Genomic DNA, 18,612 nt, shown 5'->3' on the forward strand with positions numbered 1-18,612 from the left:
TAGTAATATGTCCAATTGATTGTAAATATTTTTAAAGAAGGTTTGATGTAACTATTTGCATTTTTCTGTATTTCTTTTTTGTTATTTTTTCCCTCTCCGTGCTCGTTTCCCTTATCTTGTATTATGAAACCCAGATGGGTTTCAATCTGGGAAGGAGGGGTGTGTTGCGCAAGGGTTAAGCCAAACGGGTTTACTTGCACAGGGTTCAGTTAAGTAAAGTTTCAGTTGAACAGAAACCAAATTAACGGTGACGTAGAAAAAACAGATATTTTAAAAAGAAAACAAGCGTGGAAACGAATTATAGTTTTTAATTTTTTTTTCCAAATTAGAAAGTCTGAAAGCCCAATTTAATTATACAAAAAGCAAAATAAAACAAAAACAAACTGAAACGCAATAATAATGATACATTAACAGGATTAAACCCCTTATAAAAAAACCCAAAATGTTGAAAAAGTATGTGGTTCCACGAACTATCGTTTCGCAAGACTTAACTGCGGTATGATAAAATTACGCAACAAAAAACAAAAGTAATTACTATAATCTATGATGTTAGGTGTTATTACTCAGTTGATATAAAAGACACCGAAACCCCAATGAAATCAACAGTTTCCAGCAATTGTCTAAGCTGCAAACATAGCAAAGACTAAAAATGATGAAAGCCGTATTTCTTTTTGTTCTTTTCGCATTGATTGCTGCCACCTTTGGTAAGAGATAAGTAGATAACAATCTATTTAAAATTACACTAAAAGAAAATTGAAGAAACAGCAGTTATTTTGAAGCTGCTAAGAAGCAGCTTCTTATATTATATTATATATATATATTATATAATTATATTATATTATATTATATTATATTATATTATATGGTATAATGTTATACCATATTTTTCTGAATTTTTCAAATTATATTCAAATTTTACTTACAGTTTTTGTTTCGTGATGGAAAAAATGAGAATGATTTCAACACAGCTGTATAAAGGTAGTATACATAAAAAAAATGACTATATAGAAACGAGAAACAGTAAATATAAAAGGTGTCTAATATAAATGAAGCTCTTCTTTAATTTGTAGTAACACCAAATAAAATGTAAAATGTTGGTTTAATGAGATAGCAATTGATATACACTATTACAAGAAGTTGAATAAGAGGCCGAATTCTTTTATTCGTAGACAGAAGAAATACAAGTTTAAACTAAATTTTATGAGGTGTGGCTTTAAAAGATATTTCTAAACAAACTACACAAAATTAGAAGTTACTATTTTCAGCTATTAAGTTTTTATTTCTTTTCACCCATACACTAATCAACCTGCTGTTCATTTAATTATTTTCTTCAATTTTTGGTCTTAACAACACAAAATATTTTTGAAATTTCGTCATTTATTGGACTGGGTATATATTTATTTTGTTAATGGAAAATTTGAAGTCCTTCTGAACTGAACTTATCATTTTGTTTTCAGCTAAAGCTCAAGATACTCCCATTGAAGATGGCACTCCCTTAGAAAATGCCCCTATTGAAGGAGACGAAGATGCTGCAGCGCGCTATAGAGGTAAGTCTTAAGCCAAGGCATAATTGTTTTAATGAAATACCATCTTCTCATCATTAGTCATGATAGCATTTGGAATATTGTAGTTAGATATTTGACTAGTTTCTGAAGACAAAAACCCCAGTAAGGAAAAAAAATAATGATAAAGCTTAGAAACATTTTAAAAATACGACTTTCACAGAATTTGCCTTAAAAATAAACTGAAATTCTCAATTGTTAGTATTCCCTAAAACTCTGGTTACAAAATTCTGGAAGCTGGTGACACATAAAACTAAGAATCTTGTGAAGTTGTGTTTTCGAGGAATATTTAGGTGTAACTGAAAAGTGTGCTAAGACTGAAGTTCAAACTTTCGACGAAAGGATCCTGTTTTCCATAGATAATAACATTATGATGAAGTATGATGATAGAATGACTAAAATATTAAGCCAAAATTTAGATTTTGTAGCGTGGAATTTAGGTGAATGGATTAATTTTTGCTTGTTTAGTTTTCTGGAGTGATCTTAAAGTTCTAATTATTATTTTCCTTCTTTGTCTAAATTTATGTTTGAATAACACAGGTTTTTTCTCTCTTCCTTAACGGTCATCGGGCCTCTTTTGGGAGAGGTACTTTGTTTTTCTATTTGCCAATTGCTACTTTTCTGCCTAATTGTTTGCGAATGTTTTATCTTGTAAAACGACAATAAGCTCATTCCTGTAAAAGAAAAAACAGTTTCAAAATAGTTTTGGCTAATTAGCCAGTAAAATAGACATTTTGTCACTTTAATATGCAAAATAATAATTTAAGTGATTTCCTTTAATGTCGATAAACCTAATGTAGCCCCTCTCCTTAAGAGAACTCAATGTAAAGCTGTGAGGAGAAGTCTAAAACGTAATAAGTGAGATGGGTTTCAGTATCAATAATGGAGTTGCTTCTTTTTCAGGCTATGGAGGCTATGGAGGCTACGGTGGTTATCGTCGCCCATATGGAGGCTACGGAGGAAGATACGGATATGGCAGAAAGAGGCGGAACGGTAACAAATTTGGATAAAACTTATAGTCTTTTATTTACTTATGCTCTCCCCCTAAGAATTATAGAATGCAGAAGGCTCGTTTTATTATGCATAGACTACCACAAAAAAACATACGCAATAATAGTGATAGGTTAACAGAATCAAATCCTAACCCAAAACACTGAAATAGCTTACGAATCTAAGAACTATCCTTCCCCGAGACTTAATTACGGTATGATAAAATTATCCCCCCCCCCAAAAAAAAGCAATTTCCGTAATCTTTGATGTTGGGTGTTATTGCACTGTTGGAATAAAAAACACGGAAACACCCATTGATATTTACATTTTCGTAACGGACACGTGTACGTGTCCGTGATCTTTCTTCCGGGTAAAGAGCAACAAAACTCCCCTTTCTTCTCAATAAGAGTGTGAGAACATTATAGTCGGGTTTTCTGATACTTGACAGTATTATTTCCATCAAAAGTTTATAACCTTTAGGAATTTTTCCCCTTTTTTGAAAGTCAGACAAAATATCAAAGGGTTGCAGCATTTGATAGGTCACAATAAACTCAAGGAATTCTGTATTTTGGAAATTATCATAAAATCCCAATTCTTTTGATTAATTTACTATAATTATCGAAATTTCCTTTTTAGAGTTTCGTCTTTTTAAAAAGCCAGACAAATTTTCTAGGGCTTGTAGCATTTGATAGATCACAATAAACTCAAATAATTTTGTATATTGGGAATTATCACAAAATCCCAATTCTATTGATGTTACAACATTTATCAAAGTTTCTTTTTCTTAGAGTTTTGGCTACTATTGGGTTGGGTCGCTCCTTTCCAACAAGTTGTCATTACAAACTGTTTGATTTTGAAACTAAATGAGATATGAGAATAAAATTTGATGCGTATTATTTCTAGGAGGTCAATAAGAGGTCAATTTGAACGCTTAGGCAAATCAACTGAAAGTTCAGACTTAATTTTAGGGGGTCAAACTGTATTGTGTAATTATGTTATAAATGAATTGTTAAACAAGCAAACAAAAAAAAGTTGTATATTACTTTTATATATACAAAGTTTTGTTTCGTTTGACACCAAACAAATATGCTGAACATTAAGTCTTAAGCTCGATTTTTCGTTCAAATAGAACTGTAAATTTAGTAATTTTATCATTTCATTGCACTTCAGATTATTCATATTTTGTAAATAAAAAAATGATATACTGAATTCAAATTATTGTTTCATTTTCAGCTGAATCTCAAGATATTCCCATTGAAAATGGCACTCCCCTAGAAAACGCCCCTGTTGAAGGAGATGAAGATGCAGCAGCCCGTTATAGAAGTAAGTTTTAAGCCAAAGGCTTATTTAATTTAGCAAAAAGACCAACTCCTGATCATTATACATAAAGTAATAAAAGTAATTAAACATACATACATACATTACATAAACATACACAACATACATACATTATACATAGTAATAAAGGGGAAATTGTGGTTACATATTTGGCCAGTTTCTAAAGATAAAACCCCCTGTAGGCAAACAAATAATGATAAAGCTCAGAAACTATTTGAGAAATCAACTTTCCTCGAGTTTGCTTTAAAAAAAAACGAAATAGATCCTCCAGATCCACTGCTGACATATAGGGCATCAAACTGACGTTTCAGTTGCTGGGAAAAAGAGTTTGTTTGAAAAATGAAAATTTTAAATTCCTAATTGTTGGGTTTTGCTATGAGCAGGGTTCTGGTCACAATATTCTGTTTGCTAGTGAAGACAGAAACCAAACAATCTCTAAAAGTAACTTTTCCATTGAGCATTTAGTTAAGTGCTTCATGGAAACAATCATGTAATGAGTAAAGAGCCTTTTACTTATTTGAGAATTCAGTAGTCTTGAATCATTGCAATGTCTTAGTAACGGATAAAAATGTAATCTGACGTTTTCTAGAATAATAAATACAATGAATGTAAAATTCGATCGCATGATCAATTGAATCTGAAATTCGGTATAATCTATTAGACTGATTCAAGGCCAAGGTCAATTTTAGAAACCTCTGTTCTGTCGCAAATTCAATTCTCGCAACAAACGTTTCTAAGGGGTTCTCTTAAATATCTGAAATTAAAGTTCAAATGATTCCTAAGCACTTCAAAAAATGTTGAAAAAAAAATTGTCTGTTCCTACGGTTTTACTTCATAGTTTCATTTGGAGTTGAGTGAAATCTCTTAAATTTTTTTGAGTGATCTTATAGCACTATTTACCATTTGCTTTATTAATTCTAAACACGTGTTTAAATAGAACAAGTGTCTTCCCCCTCCTTATAGGCGACGGGCAGCATTGCAGACACGTACCCTTTGTTGCCATCTATACTACTTTTCTTCCTAATTATTTATGAATAGATATCAGCTTGTTTAAGAAAAACCTTTAATAAAACTAATTCATTTAAAAGAAAAATAAATTGCAAAAAAATATATTTTCTCGTTAATAAGCAAAATACTCATTTAAACGATTTTCTGCAATGTCGAAACCATTTTATTTTCGATGATATATCTTTATTTTGTGCTAACCCCAGATGTAGCCCCTTTCCTTGAAATAACTCTATGTATAGTAGAAAAGAGCGATTCTAAAATGTAATAAGTGAGGTACGTTTCACTATCAATAATGGAGTTGTTTCTATTTTAGGCTATGGAGGTTATGGTGGCTATCGTCGTCCATATGGAGGCTACGGAGGCTATGGCAGCTATGGTGGATATAGAGGATAAAATAAACGTGTCTCCTTTTTATTTTAATTTGTTAAGATTTTTTTCATTTTATAGAATACAATTATACCTTAATTATGGTGTTATTTTGATACGAATAGCTCACTTTAACAGTTCAGTGTTTACTTTATATTTTTTTTCCACAGATGAACAAAGACACAATCTTCAACAATGCAACACAAAGATATGTATCTTAAGACACAGGGTAGGAATTACTTTAATGCAAAAAGGCTAAAATCTATGGAAAGAAATGACAGTCCTTCCAAAAAAATCCGAGTTTGCTTAATGGTAAGGGGCATAGGCTCAAAAACTCACAAAGCACTGTATATCTTACGATATGCTCTTTTAATCTACAGCTTGTTTTATTTAAATTAAAAACCTGAAGCTTTTTATGAATAGTAACAAGCGAACTGCAAACTTTAAATAAACAGGAAGTAGAGTCACTCCCCAAATTCCTCAGAGGGAATATCACAATGTTTACTATAATCCTGTTACTTTTTTTTATCTTAACACCTAAACAAGAAATGTAAGCAAGAAATGTTTTTTGTATGTTTTTTTCCCAGGGGTGACTCAGTGGTCCTAGAATGTCGTGAAAGGGCTCATTCCAACGGAAATTAAAAGTTCTAGTGCACTTTTTAAGTGACCAAACAGATAAAAGCCCCTTTTCTAAAATTAATTTCATTTCTCTTTTGTTTCAAAAATTCACCCGAGCTCCTAGATATATTTAGATATCTTTTTTCCTGCTATTATTTTCTCTTCGTTAATTGATTACGACACTTGTTTAAAGAATCAGTTAGTTACAAAGTCTCTGAAAACTACATGCTACGGGTGACTAATACCCAAAACAAAAACAGCCTGAAAAACCAAGGGGGTATTTAAATTTTGATTTAAAGAGGTCATTCATGGTCTTTGGTCATAGACCGCGCCGTTCTATGATGTATTTCGGGTGATGTTTTTGGATAGTTCATGGATTGTTTTTCCTTTACCATAGCTTTTATCTCCGTATTGGTATTATAGCTATTGTTGTTACCCGTACGCTTTCTTTGATTAAACTAGATGGGGAAACCGTACTTGAAAGAAACAGATAGGGAGATTCGGATGATTGCAGAAAAGTAGAGTTGGAGATTGGGTGCCCAAGGATAAAAATACCAAGCATAACCCTCGTTACTTATTAAGTGAATTGTTTAGTGTTTAACACTTCTTGGAGCCCACAACATAGAACAGCAAGTTATTTAAATTACAACTACTACTACTACTAAAGAATCACCACATCACCTAGTTTACTGAAGCCAACTTAGCTACACACGCTCCTCCTCCATCCCAATCTATTCAAAGTCTCTCTCTTTACACCATCCCAGGAAGTTCCCCTTTCTTTTAAATCTTTCTTTATAACATCCTCCCACCGCAGACGAGGGCGATCTGCTTTCTGTCCAGCCGTAGATGGTTGGGCAAAAAGGACAATATTCGGCAATCTGTCATCCTTCATCCGCAAAACCTGCCCTAGCCATCTCAACCTTTCTTTCATTATAACCCTAGAAAGCAGGGATGAACCACATTTCTTGTAAAGCCGTCCTGGCTGAGTGGTTGGCGCGCTAGCGTGGAAATTCTTTGTCCAAGTGGCACGGATTCAATCCGAGTTGTAACCAGTTATTTAGTTTGGGACGGGGGCCAGTGGCTCTAAATGGGTACCTGGAGAAATCCGGGGAAGGTAAGTAGGAAGGGTATGTGACCCCTTCCTGGCTGAAGGTCCATGAAACAGAGTTCAGCATCGCCAATTTGGACCTTAAGGGTCTAGTGCCGTCTTACTTACTTTACTTACTGTTTGAAATACGATCAGTCAGCCTCCATTGATCTAGTTAAATCTTCATTTATTTAAATTAAATGAATATTATATTCTATAATTTAGTCTGTATTTATAATAATTCTCCTTTTTCTAGGATACAGACCAGGCGGTTATAGTGGCTATGGCGGATATGGTGGCTACCGTCCTTATAGGTATGGTGGATATGGTGGATATAGGCCATATTACGGATAAATATATTCCATGGAAACCTGCAACACTGCTTTGTTTTTAGTACTTATTTAATGTTATACTTTGCGCTATTTATTGATAATAAACACTCATACGTCTATGCTACTATGTTTTACTACTTTTGTATAATCTCAGCGCCCATTTCATTGACATGGAAAAGGAGAAGCAGGTTTACTAGAGAAAAGGATTGAAAGGATTAAAAGAGCAAATATAAGGTATTGGATTGTACAGTCCCTATAGGCGGTGCTTATCCCTCGCTTCATGACGGTTCATCCAGAAATTTCATTAGGGAGGGGGGGTTATCCTTTTCAAAAAGCAAAACTATCCCATGAAGATATGATCTGCTGTCATTTGCTATATCACAGACGATCTGGCTTGATGATACCAAAATTAATTACAAGAGCATACATCCCTTCGTTGGTTTTACTATGTGGAACTAGCTTACTATTGTTACCAAATAATAAAGCATCAGGGTTGCCACCGAAGGCTAAAAAATCTGCTTTTCCTTTCAGAAAAAAAACACCAAAAAATGACTAGAAGACAAATTCGAGATGAAAAATTTTGGTGTACTAAGTATGTCCGTATCTATCAAGTAAACCAATTAGGATATTGACATTTATTTCTATTAACTTGTAAAAAAGTGTATTTTATTGCCTCACTATCCAAGCCTTGATGCAGTAAGGTTCACTGGAATTGAAGGAATATTTTACGCTTGGAAGCAGGAGTCAGAGGGTAGACTCCAACCAAAATTGAGGAAAGACGTAACATTTTCTAAAGTTAAGACGTGTATCAACCTGTCTTCTATGCATTTTTTTAAGCCTCAGAAATAGGAGCTAGAAAAAACCTTCCCGGGGCACAATTTAGGTTTTTAGTTTCTTTCTTGGAAGTTTCAACCTCATAGCACAACTATTTTCCAAAATAGCGGAAGTTCCTCGAAGCAGACTGAAGGACTTCTAACGCAGATGGAAGCAGAATCAGAAATTGGACATTTACACATATCTCCAAATACACAAGGGGAAATGGGTGAATACACGGTAAAATTCTAGATGGGTATATTTTTATTTTTAACGCGCCTACCTCCCCCCCCTTACCCGTGCACTGACCTTTGATTAACTCTATTTTAACATTTGGAGTCTAATTTGAAGTAGACTTCAACCGAAATTAATGAAAAAAATAATTTTTTCCAAGTTAAGAAAGGTAAAAAAATATCTTCTATGCAGTTTTCTAAGCCTCAGAAAAGGAAAGATGTCGGAATGGAGGCCCCTTCTCATTGCGTAATTTTGGAGCTGAGTTCATTCCTGAAACTTTCTCTATACATAGCCTTACCTACTTAAGCGTTAGTATTTTAATTTAGAAAAGAAATAATATAATAAATTGTGTGCGCCAGCCGCAAACTGAAAATCGTAGCTTTTGTTATAAATCTCTTGACGACCCTCTCTTGGATTTCTCTTAAATATCCTTCTTCATTAATCAACATAGGTCATACACCTTGTGGCTGTCTCCTCTGGTCGGCTTTTTGATAGATTAATTTTAAAACCTTTTTTTCACAAAACAGGTTTTTCAAAGAAAAGTAAAGAGTTCCATTAAGCCAAGAATGAGCAGAAAATAAAGTCAAATAATCTTCCAAGTGTAAAACTATCACAAATCACTATGAATAAATAAATGACACTCAAAACGAACAGAAATTACAATAAATAGCCGAGTTAAACTCAAAACGAGCAAAAATTAACAGGGGTACGGCTGATAAACCCCGTGCCTTCTCAAGACCAGAACACAATTTGCGCTTTACAAAAAAACAAATGACCGTGGATTGTCAGTTTAATTGACTTTTATTCCTTAAAGTTCTGATAATTTCTTATTTATGAAAGTAAGAAAGCGATTTTGTTTCGAATATCCCAGTAAAACTTATTTTGTTTTCATCCCCAGGGTAGTGTCCAAGACTTTTGTTTGAGGGGTTATTTGTATGTGGGAAGGGGGGATACAAAAAGGCTTTAAAATGCACATTAAAAGAGGGAAAACTGATATTTCATCCCTCTAGATTTTCAGTAATATTTCTGGTCTGTCCTGTTATTATGAAATAAAGAGTAATATTTAACCCCAAAATGACCAGAATTTATTCCGTATAGAGGTGGGACTGCCCTTTCCTCATTCCCACCTTCCCCTCATGGTCGTAATAACTTTGGCGGAGGCTTATTCGATCAGAAATTGAGAGTTCTCGTCCTTATTTTATAAGGCGAAAGTTATTGGAGATCAACCTGCTGCGGGGGTATTTTCTGGGGTTGTATTTTCCCCGGAGGGAGTTATTTTCTATGAGTATTTTACACAGAGGGTATTTTCAGTGGTAGCTCATTGTCTAGGAGGTATTTTCGTGGGAATGGGTATTTTTCGCGGAAAGTATTTTCAAGGGAGTATTTTCAGGGATGGGGTAAAAGCCTATTCCCATGTGTATTGCTATCAAAGCCCTTTTTTAGAGTTTCGGTTACTCTGAGTCGTTTTTTTACTTACGGCTCGTTACTAAAAACTGTTTGGATTGGCTCTCCTGTTTTTTTTTTTATGTTGTCGTCAAGCTTGGGTCCAAATTTGAAAAAGATGTCAAAATACTGGTGGATAATTGCGCAGGATTTGCTGAGACATAACTATATTTGCTTAAAACAGCTTTGCTTGACCAAGGATTCTCTGGACAGGGATCCGGAACAATCACCCTCCGAAATTTTTCTAGTTCTTTTTTGTTAGGAGGAGGATGGAGGCTTGAAATCATGAGAGTATGCTTGAAGTAATAGTTCTACTCCCTAAAGGGAGATTTTCTTATTTTCTTCACTCACTTTGTTGAAGTATATTTTATTTCTTATTTACTTTGTTGAAGTATATTTTATCAGATGCAAGGATATTAATTGTCGATACATTTCTCTGAAGGCCGCTCATTATTATTTGGACTGAAAGAATTAGCTTGCTTAAGCTTAGAGGACCCCCCCCCCCCAAAGAAAAATGCTGACCATATGCGTCAAAATTTGTGGTAGACTTTGTGCATACTTAGCGTATGTGTAACTACGAAATATGTCGACTTGCATACCTTTGTTTTCAAAACAAAAAGATATTAACCAATAGTTCCTGTCATTTTGAACCCATAGGCCTTCCCAATTTTCTATTCAATGCTATATTAGCTCTGCTTGGGGCTTTTTTTAAGCAGAAAATGGACAAAAAACAGAACATTTCTTAAAAGCATTTAGTTGTACCTGCTTGTAGATTGCGCTAGAATTGTGGATTTCCGTTGGGTTGTGCCATCCCACAGTATTTTACTACCTGTTCAATGATAAATCCCCTTTAAATGGTATGAGGGCAGGTGAAGGGGTAGTAAAAAATTGTCCTTGACTTTCATTCTCAAGCAAATACCCAAGCAATAGTAATGCGCACAGAGGGTTGAAAGTTCCCCCAGAGGGTTCTCTTATGCGTTGTGTCTGTAGACACATTTTCCATCCAGATATAATTTCTCTTCAGAGACAACCTCAACCCCTCCAAAAACTAAATTTTCTTAAGCTAGAAATTGTTAAAAAATTTTTTTAACTAAATAATTTTTTCTACATCTTTGGAATCTGCTTGAAAGTTGCTTCAACTAAAGCAAATTCCGGTGGCTATAATTTTGGTTAGGAACAAGAGATGGTCTTTGCCTACTGTTCATCGTCAGAAATGGCCATAAATTTCTTAAGCAAGAGCTTTTTTCATAAGGCCTTATCGGTCAGTACTAAACGAGTCTCAACTATTCTTAACTAGCTTGTACCATATGTCCAGAAAAAATTAGAAATAAATTTATTTACCGTTATATGCACAAAAAAAGCAAAGTCATTCCCATTCATGACAGTAAATTGTTCATATTGCCCCTTTTTTTGCTTATCAGAATTAGGTATGCGCGTGACTGAGACCCCGTTTAACTGAACCTTGCTCAACTCAACCGATATAACTGAGCCTTTGGTCAATTGAACCTGTGCTTAGCACACCCTCCAACAGCCATATTGATCAACAAATTCATAACCTAGACGATTCTTAAGTAATCTTATCTAGCCTGCTCCCTATGTCCAAAATTTGGGGATATTCATTTCTTAACTTAATATACACTAAAAAGTAGACTCCCCTTCATGGTGCTAAATTGTTCCTACCTTTTTCTACCTTGTCAGAATGAGTAGTGGATGAAACTAAAACCCCGTTCAATCCAAACCCCTTTAACTAAGCCCTCATTTCAATCAATTTATATCGTTGAACGAGTGATCGTTCAAATTACTGGCTTATTTCCCTTCTTTCTAAATTTTCAAAGATTTTGAAAAACCATTTTATTTACGTAGCAGCGAAGAAATTTTTTCATGAGCACTATTTTTGGTTTCGTCCAAAGCATTCATTTTCTCAATTTTGAGAATAATGCTTTAGACTTGAAGAAACGCCAGCGGCAATATTTTTTGATGTGAGAAAAGCTTTTAGAAAAAAAACTTCGTGAGAAAAGTCTACGAAGTTATCTGCTTTTAACAGTTTTTCCCTTATATTCTTCTTGCAAAATTTTCGCATTTTAGTGTTCGACGAGAAGCATTAGAATAGTTGCAATTTTATCTTCATGGCCGGTTTATTTCTTTTGATCCAGGGTTTGATATTAACGCCGGAGTTGACTTTGGAATTCTGCAAGGGACTGTCCTTGGTCCTTTGCTTTACAATGTATGTGTCAATGACTAATGTCGGGCTTTAAGAGATGCTCAAAAGTTCATTTGTTGCAATTTATTTCACCCAGATGAGTTCCAGTATCCTAATTCGATATGCATTGAACAAAATCTTGCTATATTTACATTTGCTGATGATAGTACGCTTGTCTGTGCCGAGCAGAATCAAAATAATTTGTTAATAAAGTCTCAAATATGGATGGACAGAGCATATGGGTGGTTTGAAGCAAATTATCTCGCTCTAAATATTTCCAGGTCTCATTTTTTTCCAGAATTGACTTGCAATTTCCTGATTTGAATATTATTCCATGTTCGAAAGATATTATTTATAGATCACAAAACAGGTTTGCTAGGTTTCCAGGAGTCCTTGTCGATGAGAATCTTTCGTTTAAGAACCGTATTAACTTTGTCCGATTCAAAGTGTCAAGGGACTTTGGTACGATACGTAAACTAAGGTATATTTTCCCGTATGTATTTTAAATATTCCTTATAATTCTCTCATACAGCCGTACATAAATTACTGTTCTATTGTTTGGAAGAGCACTTTCCCAAATTGAAACCACTTTCTCTTCTTCATTTAAAGGCCCGTCATTCTCTCCTTAGGCTCCCTCCACAGTATTTCCTATCTTGTGCTATTTTTATTCATTAATATCTGATGGTCAACTTCCCTCTTTTTTTCGAAATTGTTACAGCCCCGAGTTAATGTATATCTTCATGGAGCTTGTAACCCTGAAGTTTTATTGGTTGTTAGAACTCCAACAGCGAGGTCAGATTTTAGCCCTATATGAGAATGTAGTAACTCCCTGGCGAAGAATATCAGAGATCGCCACTCCATCGAGGTCTTCAAAAGATTAAGGAAAAGTCATTTGGGTTAATTTTTCTGCTTATTGTTCCATATATATATATATATATATATATATATATATATATATATATATATATATATATATATATATATATATATATATATATATATATATATATATATATATATATATATATATATATATATATATATATATATATATATATATATATATATATATATATATATATATATATGAAAAGAGAAATCACCAATACTACAGCACAAACACAAAAAAAAAAAAAAAAAAAAAAAGAAAAAAAAAAAAAAAAAAAAGGAAGACTGTTTTCCTAAATTAGTGATTAATATAGACCAGCACTTGAATGAGGCCTTAACCCTACTCATCCAAACAATCACATAGGTCAAACAGCATAGCCACACACAATCAACCATAAAGAATAATCCATGGACAGGCAGTCATGTCGTCAATAAGTATAAGTCGTCATTTACCAAACAATAGAAAAAATAATATAGACAAATAATTCAGAGGCAACACCCAACATAAGGGCTCATCAGGAGAATACACTGGCCTATATAGGGTTTCGCCACTCTAAATATTTAATAGGGGTAAATATACATACATATATATATATATATATATATAAGTTACAATAGTAATATGTATTTATCAGTCCAATTGAGTGTAAATATTTAAAAAAAAGTTTGATGTAACTATTTGCATTTTTTCTGTATTTCTTTTTTGTTATTTTTTTCCTCTCCGTGCTTATTTCCCTTATCTTGTATTATGATATGATTATAATGTTTTTCTCTACGTTCACAGGCCATGGAACCTGTTTTGGGGATGTTAAAAGAGATGCATGTATTGATTATTTGATATTAATAAAGTAGAAGTTGATTTCATTGAGGTACCAATTAAATGGGGGAGGAGTTGCACGGTTAAATAGGGGTTTCAATCTGGAAAAGAGGGGTGTGTTGCGCAAGGGTTAAGCCAAACGGGTTTACTTGCACAGGGTTCAGTTAAGTAAAATTTCAGTTGAACAGAAACCAAATTAACGGTGACGTGGAAAAAGCAGATATTTTAAAAAGAAAACAAGCGTGGAAACGAATTATAGTTTTTATTTTTTTTTTCCAAACTAGAAAGTCTGAAAGTCCAATTTTATTATACAAAAAGTAAAATAAAGCAAAAACAAATTGAAACGCAATAATAATGATACGTTAAGAGGATTAAACCCCTTATAAAAAAACCCAAAATGTTGAAAAAGTACGATAGTTCCGCAAACTATCCTTTCGCAAGACTTAACTGCGGTATGATAAAATTACGCAACAAGAAACAAAAGTAATTACTATAATCTATTTTGTTAAGTGTTATTACTCAGTTGGTATAAAAGACACCGAAACCCCAATGAAATCAACAGTTTCCAGCAATTGTGTAAGCTGCAAACATAGCAAAGACTAAAAATGATGAAAGCCGTATTTCTTTTTGTTCTTTTCGCATTGATTGCTGCCACCTTTGGTAAGAGTTAAGTAGATAACAATCTATTTAAAATTACACTAAAAGAAAATTGAAGAAACAGCAGTTATTTTGAAGCTGCTAAGAAACAATGTTATACCATATTTTTCTGTATTTTCAAATTATATTCAAATTTTACTTAAAGTTTTTGTTTCGTGATGGAAAAAATTAGAATAATTTTAACACAGATGTATAAAGGTAGTATATATAAAAAATTACTATATAGAAACGTGAAACAGCATATATAAAAGGTGTCTAATGTAAATGAAGCTCTTCTTTAATTTGTAGTAACACCAAATAAAATGTAAAATTTTACTATAATGAGTTACCAATTGATATACACTATTACAACAAGTTGAATAAGAGGCCGAATTCTTTTATTCTTAGACAGAAGAAATACAACTTTAAACAAAATTTTGTGAGGTCAGGCTTTAAAAGATATTGCTAAACAAACCACTCAAAATTAGAAATTACTATTTGCAACTATAAAATTTTTATTTCTTTTCACCTATATTTCTATCACCTCAACCTGCTGTTCATTTAATTATTTTCTTTCAATTTTTGGTCGTAACAACACAAAATATTTTTGAAATTTCGTCATTTATTGGTCTGGGTATATATTTATTTTGTTAATAGAAAATTTGAAGTCTTTCTGAACTGAACTTATCATTTTGTTTTCAGCTAAAGCTCAAGATACTCCCATTGAAGATGGCACTCCCTTAGAAAATGCCCCTATTGAAGGAGACGAAGATGCTGCAGCGCGTTATAGAGGTAAGTCTTAAACCAAGGCATAAATGTTTTAATGAAATACCATCTCCTCATCATTAATCATGATAGCATTTGGAATATTGTAGTTAGATATTTGACTAGTTTCTGAAGACAAAAACCCCAGTGAGGACAAGCATAATGATAAAGCTTAGAAAAATTTTAAAAATACGACTTTCACAGAATTTGTCTCAAAAATAAACTGAAATTCTCAATTGCTAGGATTCCCTAAAACTCTGGTTACAAAATTCTGGAAGCTGGTGACACATAAAACTAAGAATCTTGTGAAGTTGTGTTTTCGAGGAATATTTAGGTGTAACTGAAAAGTGTGCTAAGACTAAAGTTCAAACTTTCGACGAAAGGATCCTGTTTTTTAAAGTTATTCCATAGATAATAACATACTGATGAAGAATGATCATAGAATGACTAAAATATTAAGCCAAAATTTAGATTTTGTAGCGCGGAATTTAGGCAAATGGATTAATTTTTGCTTGTTTAGCTTTCTGGAGTGATCTTAAAGTTTTAATTATTATTTTCCTTTCTTTTTCTAAATTCATGTTTGAATAACATAGGTTTCTTCTCTCTTCCTTAACGGTCACCGGGCCTCTTTTGGGAGAGGTACTTTGTTTTTCTATTTGCCAAATGCTACATTTCTGCCTAATCGTTTGCAAATGTTTTATCTTGTAAAACGGCAATAAGCTCATTCCTGTAAAAGAAAAAACAGTTTCAAAATAGTTTTGGCTAATTAGCCAGCAAAATAGGCATTGTGTCACTTTAATATGCGAAATAGTAATTTAAGTCATTTCCTTTAATATCGATACACCTAATGTAGCCCCTCTCCTTAAGAGAACTCAATGTAAAGCTGTGAGGAGAAGTCTAAGACGTAATAAGTGAGATGGGGTTCAGTATCAATAATGGAGTTGCTTCTTTTTCAGGCTATGGAGGCTATGGAGGCTATGGTGGTTATCGTCGCCCATATGGAGGCTACGGAGGAAGATACGGATATGGCAGAAAGAGGCGAAACGGTAACAAATTTGGATAAAAATTATAGTCTTTAATTTACTTATGCTCTCCCCCTAAGAATTATAGAATGCAGAAGGCTCGTTTTATTATGAATAGACTAACAAAAAAACATGCGCAATAATAGTGATAGATTAACAGATTCAAATCCCTTATACAGACCCAAAACGCTAAAATAGCTTACGAATCTAAGAACTATCCTTTGTCGAGACTTAATTGCCGTAATTGCCTTAATTAAAAGCCGTATTTCCTTTTGTTCTTTTCGCATTGATTGCTGTCACCTTTGGTAAGAGATCAGTTGATTTTATTTTCACTGTTTCGTGAATATCTAATTTTGTTTCATTTCAAACAAGGTTTTATCTTGTTACACGCGTGGACTATCATGTCTCTTCACGGTAAAATGTTAAATTTCTTTATAGATTTTTATTAAAATTCAACGGCCCTTGCATTTCAAAAGTTGTTCATACAGAATTGTTGCACACAGTTGAACTTTAGCTAAAGAGTGAGCAATTTAGGAGAGGACAGCCCCAATTACTCACAGGATATTTTCTTATAGTTTTTTTTAATGTTGCTCCCTAAATTCCATTGAAAGACTAGCTTGTTTTTTATTTGATTTCTGACAGACTTTCAAAACATTCCAGGGAATGTCTTTACTAGCTTTAAACCTCCCTCCTCCTCAGAGATTTTCTCTCCCGGGATAATTAATCATGTGGAAATTCCCTACTCCCTGAAATTTTTTTTATATATTTCTAAGCTATAAATACTGTGTTTAAACGATGGACAAATCACCAAACTTACAGCTCTGACCCCATGAGCGAGGGGTCATGCTATTTTCAGAGGCATATACGTAAGACTTTCCAACAATGCTGACCAAATCGGCTATCTTCAAATTTTGATCGAATATCTTTGTGGGAAAATGTGGCGTGGGAGAAAGGGCACTAGGAAACTAGAAACTTTACGAAGATTAAGAAAAGAACCTTAAATTCTGCTCGAATGAGCCATTGCCCAATCTTGAAATGCCATTAGTTTTATACGATCGACCCTGGAAAAACACAAAGCAAAAAAAAGACACGTGTCTGTGATCTTTCTTTCGGGTAAAAAAGAACAAAATTCCCCTTTTTATTGTCAATAAGAGTGTGAGAACATTGTAGTCGGGTTTTCTGATACTCGACAGTATTATTTCCATCAGAAATATATAACCTTTAGGAATTTTTCCCCTTTTTTGAAAGTCAGACAAAATATAATAGGGTTGCAGCATTTGATAGGTCACAATAAACTCAAAGAATTTTGTATATTGGAAATTATCATAAAATCCCAATTCTTTTGATAAATTACAATAATTATTGAAATTTCTTTTTTAGAGTTTCGTCTTTCGCCTTTCTAAAAAGTCAGACAAATTTTCTAGGGCTTGTAGCATTTGATAGATCACAATAAACTCAAATAATTTTGTATATTGGGAATTATCACAAAATCCCAATTCTTTTGATGTTACAACAGTTATCAAAATTTCTTTTTTTAGAGTTTTGGTTACTATTGGGTTGGGTCGCTCCTTACCGACAAGTCGTCATTACAAACTGTTTGATTTTGAAACCGAATTAGATACTGAGAATACAATTTGATGCGTATTATTTCTAGGAGGTCAATAAGAAGTCAATTTTAACGCTTAGGCAATTAACTGGAAGTTCAGACTTAATTTTATTGGTTCAACTTGTATTGTGTAATTATGTTATAAATGAATTGTTAAACAAACAAACAATAAAAAGTTGTAGATTACATTTATATATACAAAGTTTTGTTTCCTTTGACACCAATCAAATATGCTGTACGTTAAGTCTTAAGCTCGATTTTTCGTTCAAATAGAACTGTAAATTTAGTAATTTTATCATTTCATTGCACTTCAGATTATTCATATTTTGTAAATAAAAAAAATGATATACTGAATTCAAATTATTGTTTCATTTTCAGCTGAATCTCAAGATATTCCCATTGAAAATGGCACTCCCCTAGAAAACGCCCCTGTTGAAGGAGATGAAGATGCAGCAGCCCGTTATAGAAGTAAGTTTTAAGCCAAAGGCTTATTTAATCAAACAGTTCGTGGTAACGAACTGTAGTAAGGAGCGATCCGGCTCAATAGTAACCAAAACTCTAAAAAATTGAATTTTGATATCAATAGCCACATCAAAAGAATCGCATTTTAATGCTGATTTTAAATATATAAATTTCATTAAGTTTAGTCTTACCTATCAAAAGTTACGAGCCTGGGAAAATTTGCCTTATTTAGGAAAATAGGGGGAAACACCCCCTAAAAGTCGTAGGATCTTAACGAAAATGACACCATCAGATTCAACGTATCAGAGAACCCTACTGTAGAAGTTTCAAGCTCCTATCTACAAAAATGTGGAATTTTGCATTTTTTGCCAGAAGACAAATCACGGGTGCGTGTTTATTTGTTTGTTTTTTTTTTTTTTTCCCAG

The 18,612-nt window shown here is 33.3% G+C and overlaps 1 protein-coding gene and 1 long non-coding RNA gene across 6 annotated transcripts in view; one reads left to right on the forward strand and one right to left on the reverse strand.

The window, feature by feature from the left end:
• Positions 1 to 551: 551 nt before the first annotated feature.
• Positions 552 to 18,612, forward strand: part of LOC136033064 (shematrin-like protein 3) — a 49,509-nt gene continuing 31,448 nt past the window's right edge. For 2 of the 5 annotated variants that reach the window (XM_065713659.1, XM_065713663.1), the window contains exons 1-7: positions 552 to 704; positions 1,458 to 1,547; positions 2,466 to 2,555; positions 3,786 to 3,875; positions 5,212 to 5,259; positions 16,063 to 16,143; positions 18,104 to 18,193. In XM_065713659.1, the coding sequence (XP_065569731.1) occupies positions 650 to 704; positions 1,458 to 1,547; positions 2,466 to 2,555; positions 3,786 to 3,875; positions 5,212 to 5,259; positions 16,063 to 16,143; positions 18,104 to 18,193 (544 nt within the window). In that variant the 5' untranslated portion in view covers positions 552 to 649. Of the gene's footprint in view, positions 705 to 1,457; positions 1,548 to 2,465; positions 2,556 to 3,785; positions 3,876 to 5,211; positions 5,260 to 16,053; positions 16,144 to 18,103; positions 18,194 to 18,612 lie in introns of all 5 variants that reach the window. The other 3 variants (XM_065713660.1, XM_065713661.1, XM_065713662.1) reach the window with 3 other exon arrangements.
• LOC136033066 (uncharacterized) overlaps positions 1,039 to 18,612 on the reverse strand; it is a 55,144-nt gene continuing 37,570 nt past the window's right edge. The window contains exon 2 of the long non-coding RNA XR_010618846.1: positions 1,039 to 2,236. This is a non-coding gene — a long non-coding RNA (uncharacterized LOC136033066). The remainder of the gene's footprint in view (positions 2,237 to 18,612) is intronic.

The sequence above is a fragment of the Artemia franciscana genome, chromosome 11, assembly GCF_032884065.1.
Source record: "Artemia franciscana chromosome 11, ASM3288406v1, whole genome shotgun sequence".
Taxonomy (NCBI): domain Eukaryota; kingdom Metazoa; phylum Arthropoda; class Branchiopoda; order Anostraca; family Artemiidae; genus Artemia; species Artemia franciscana.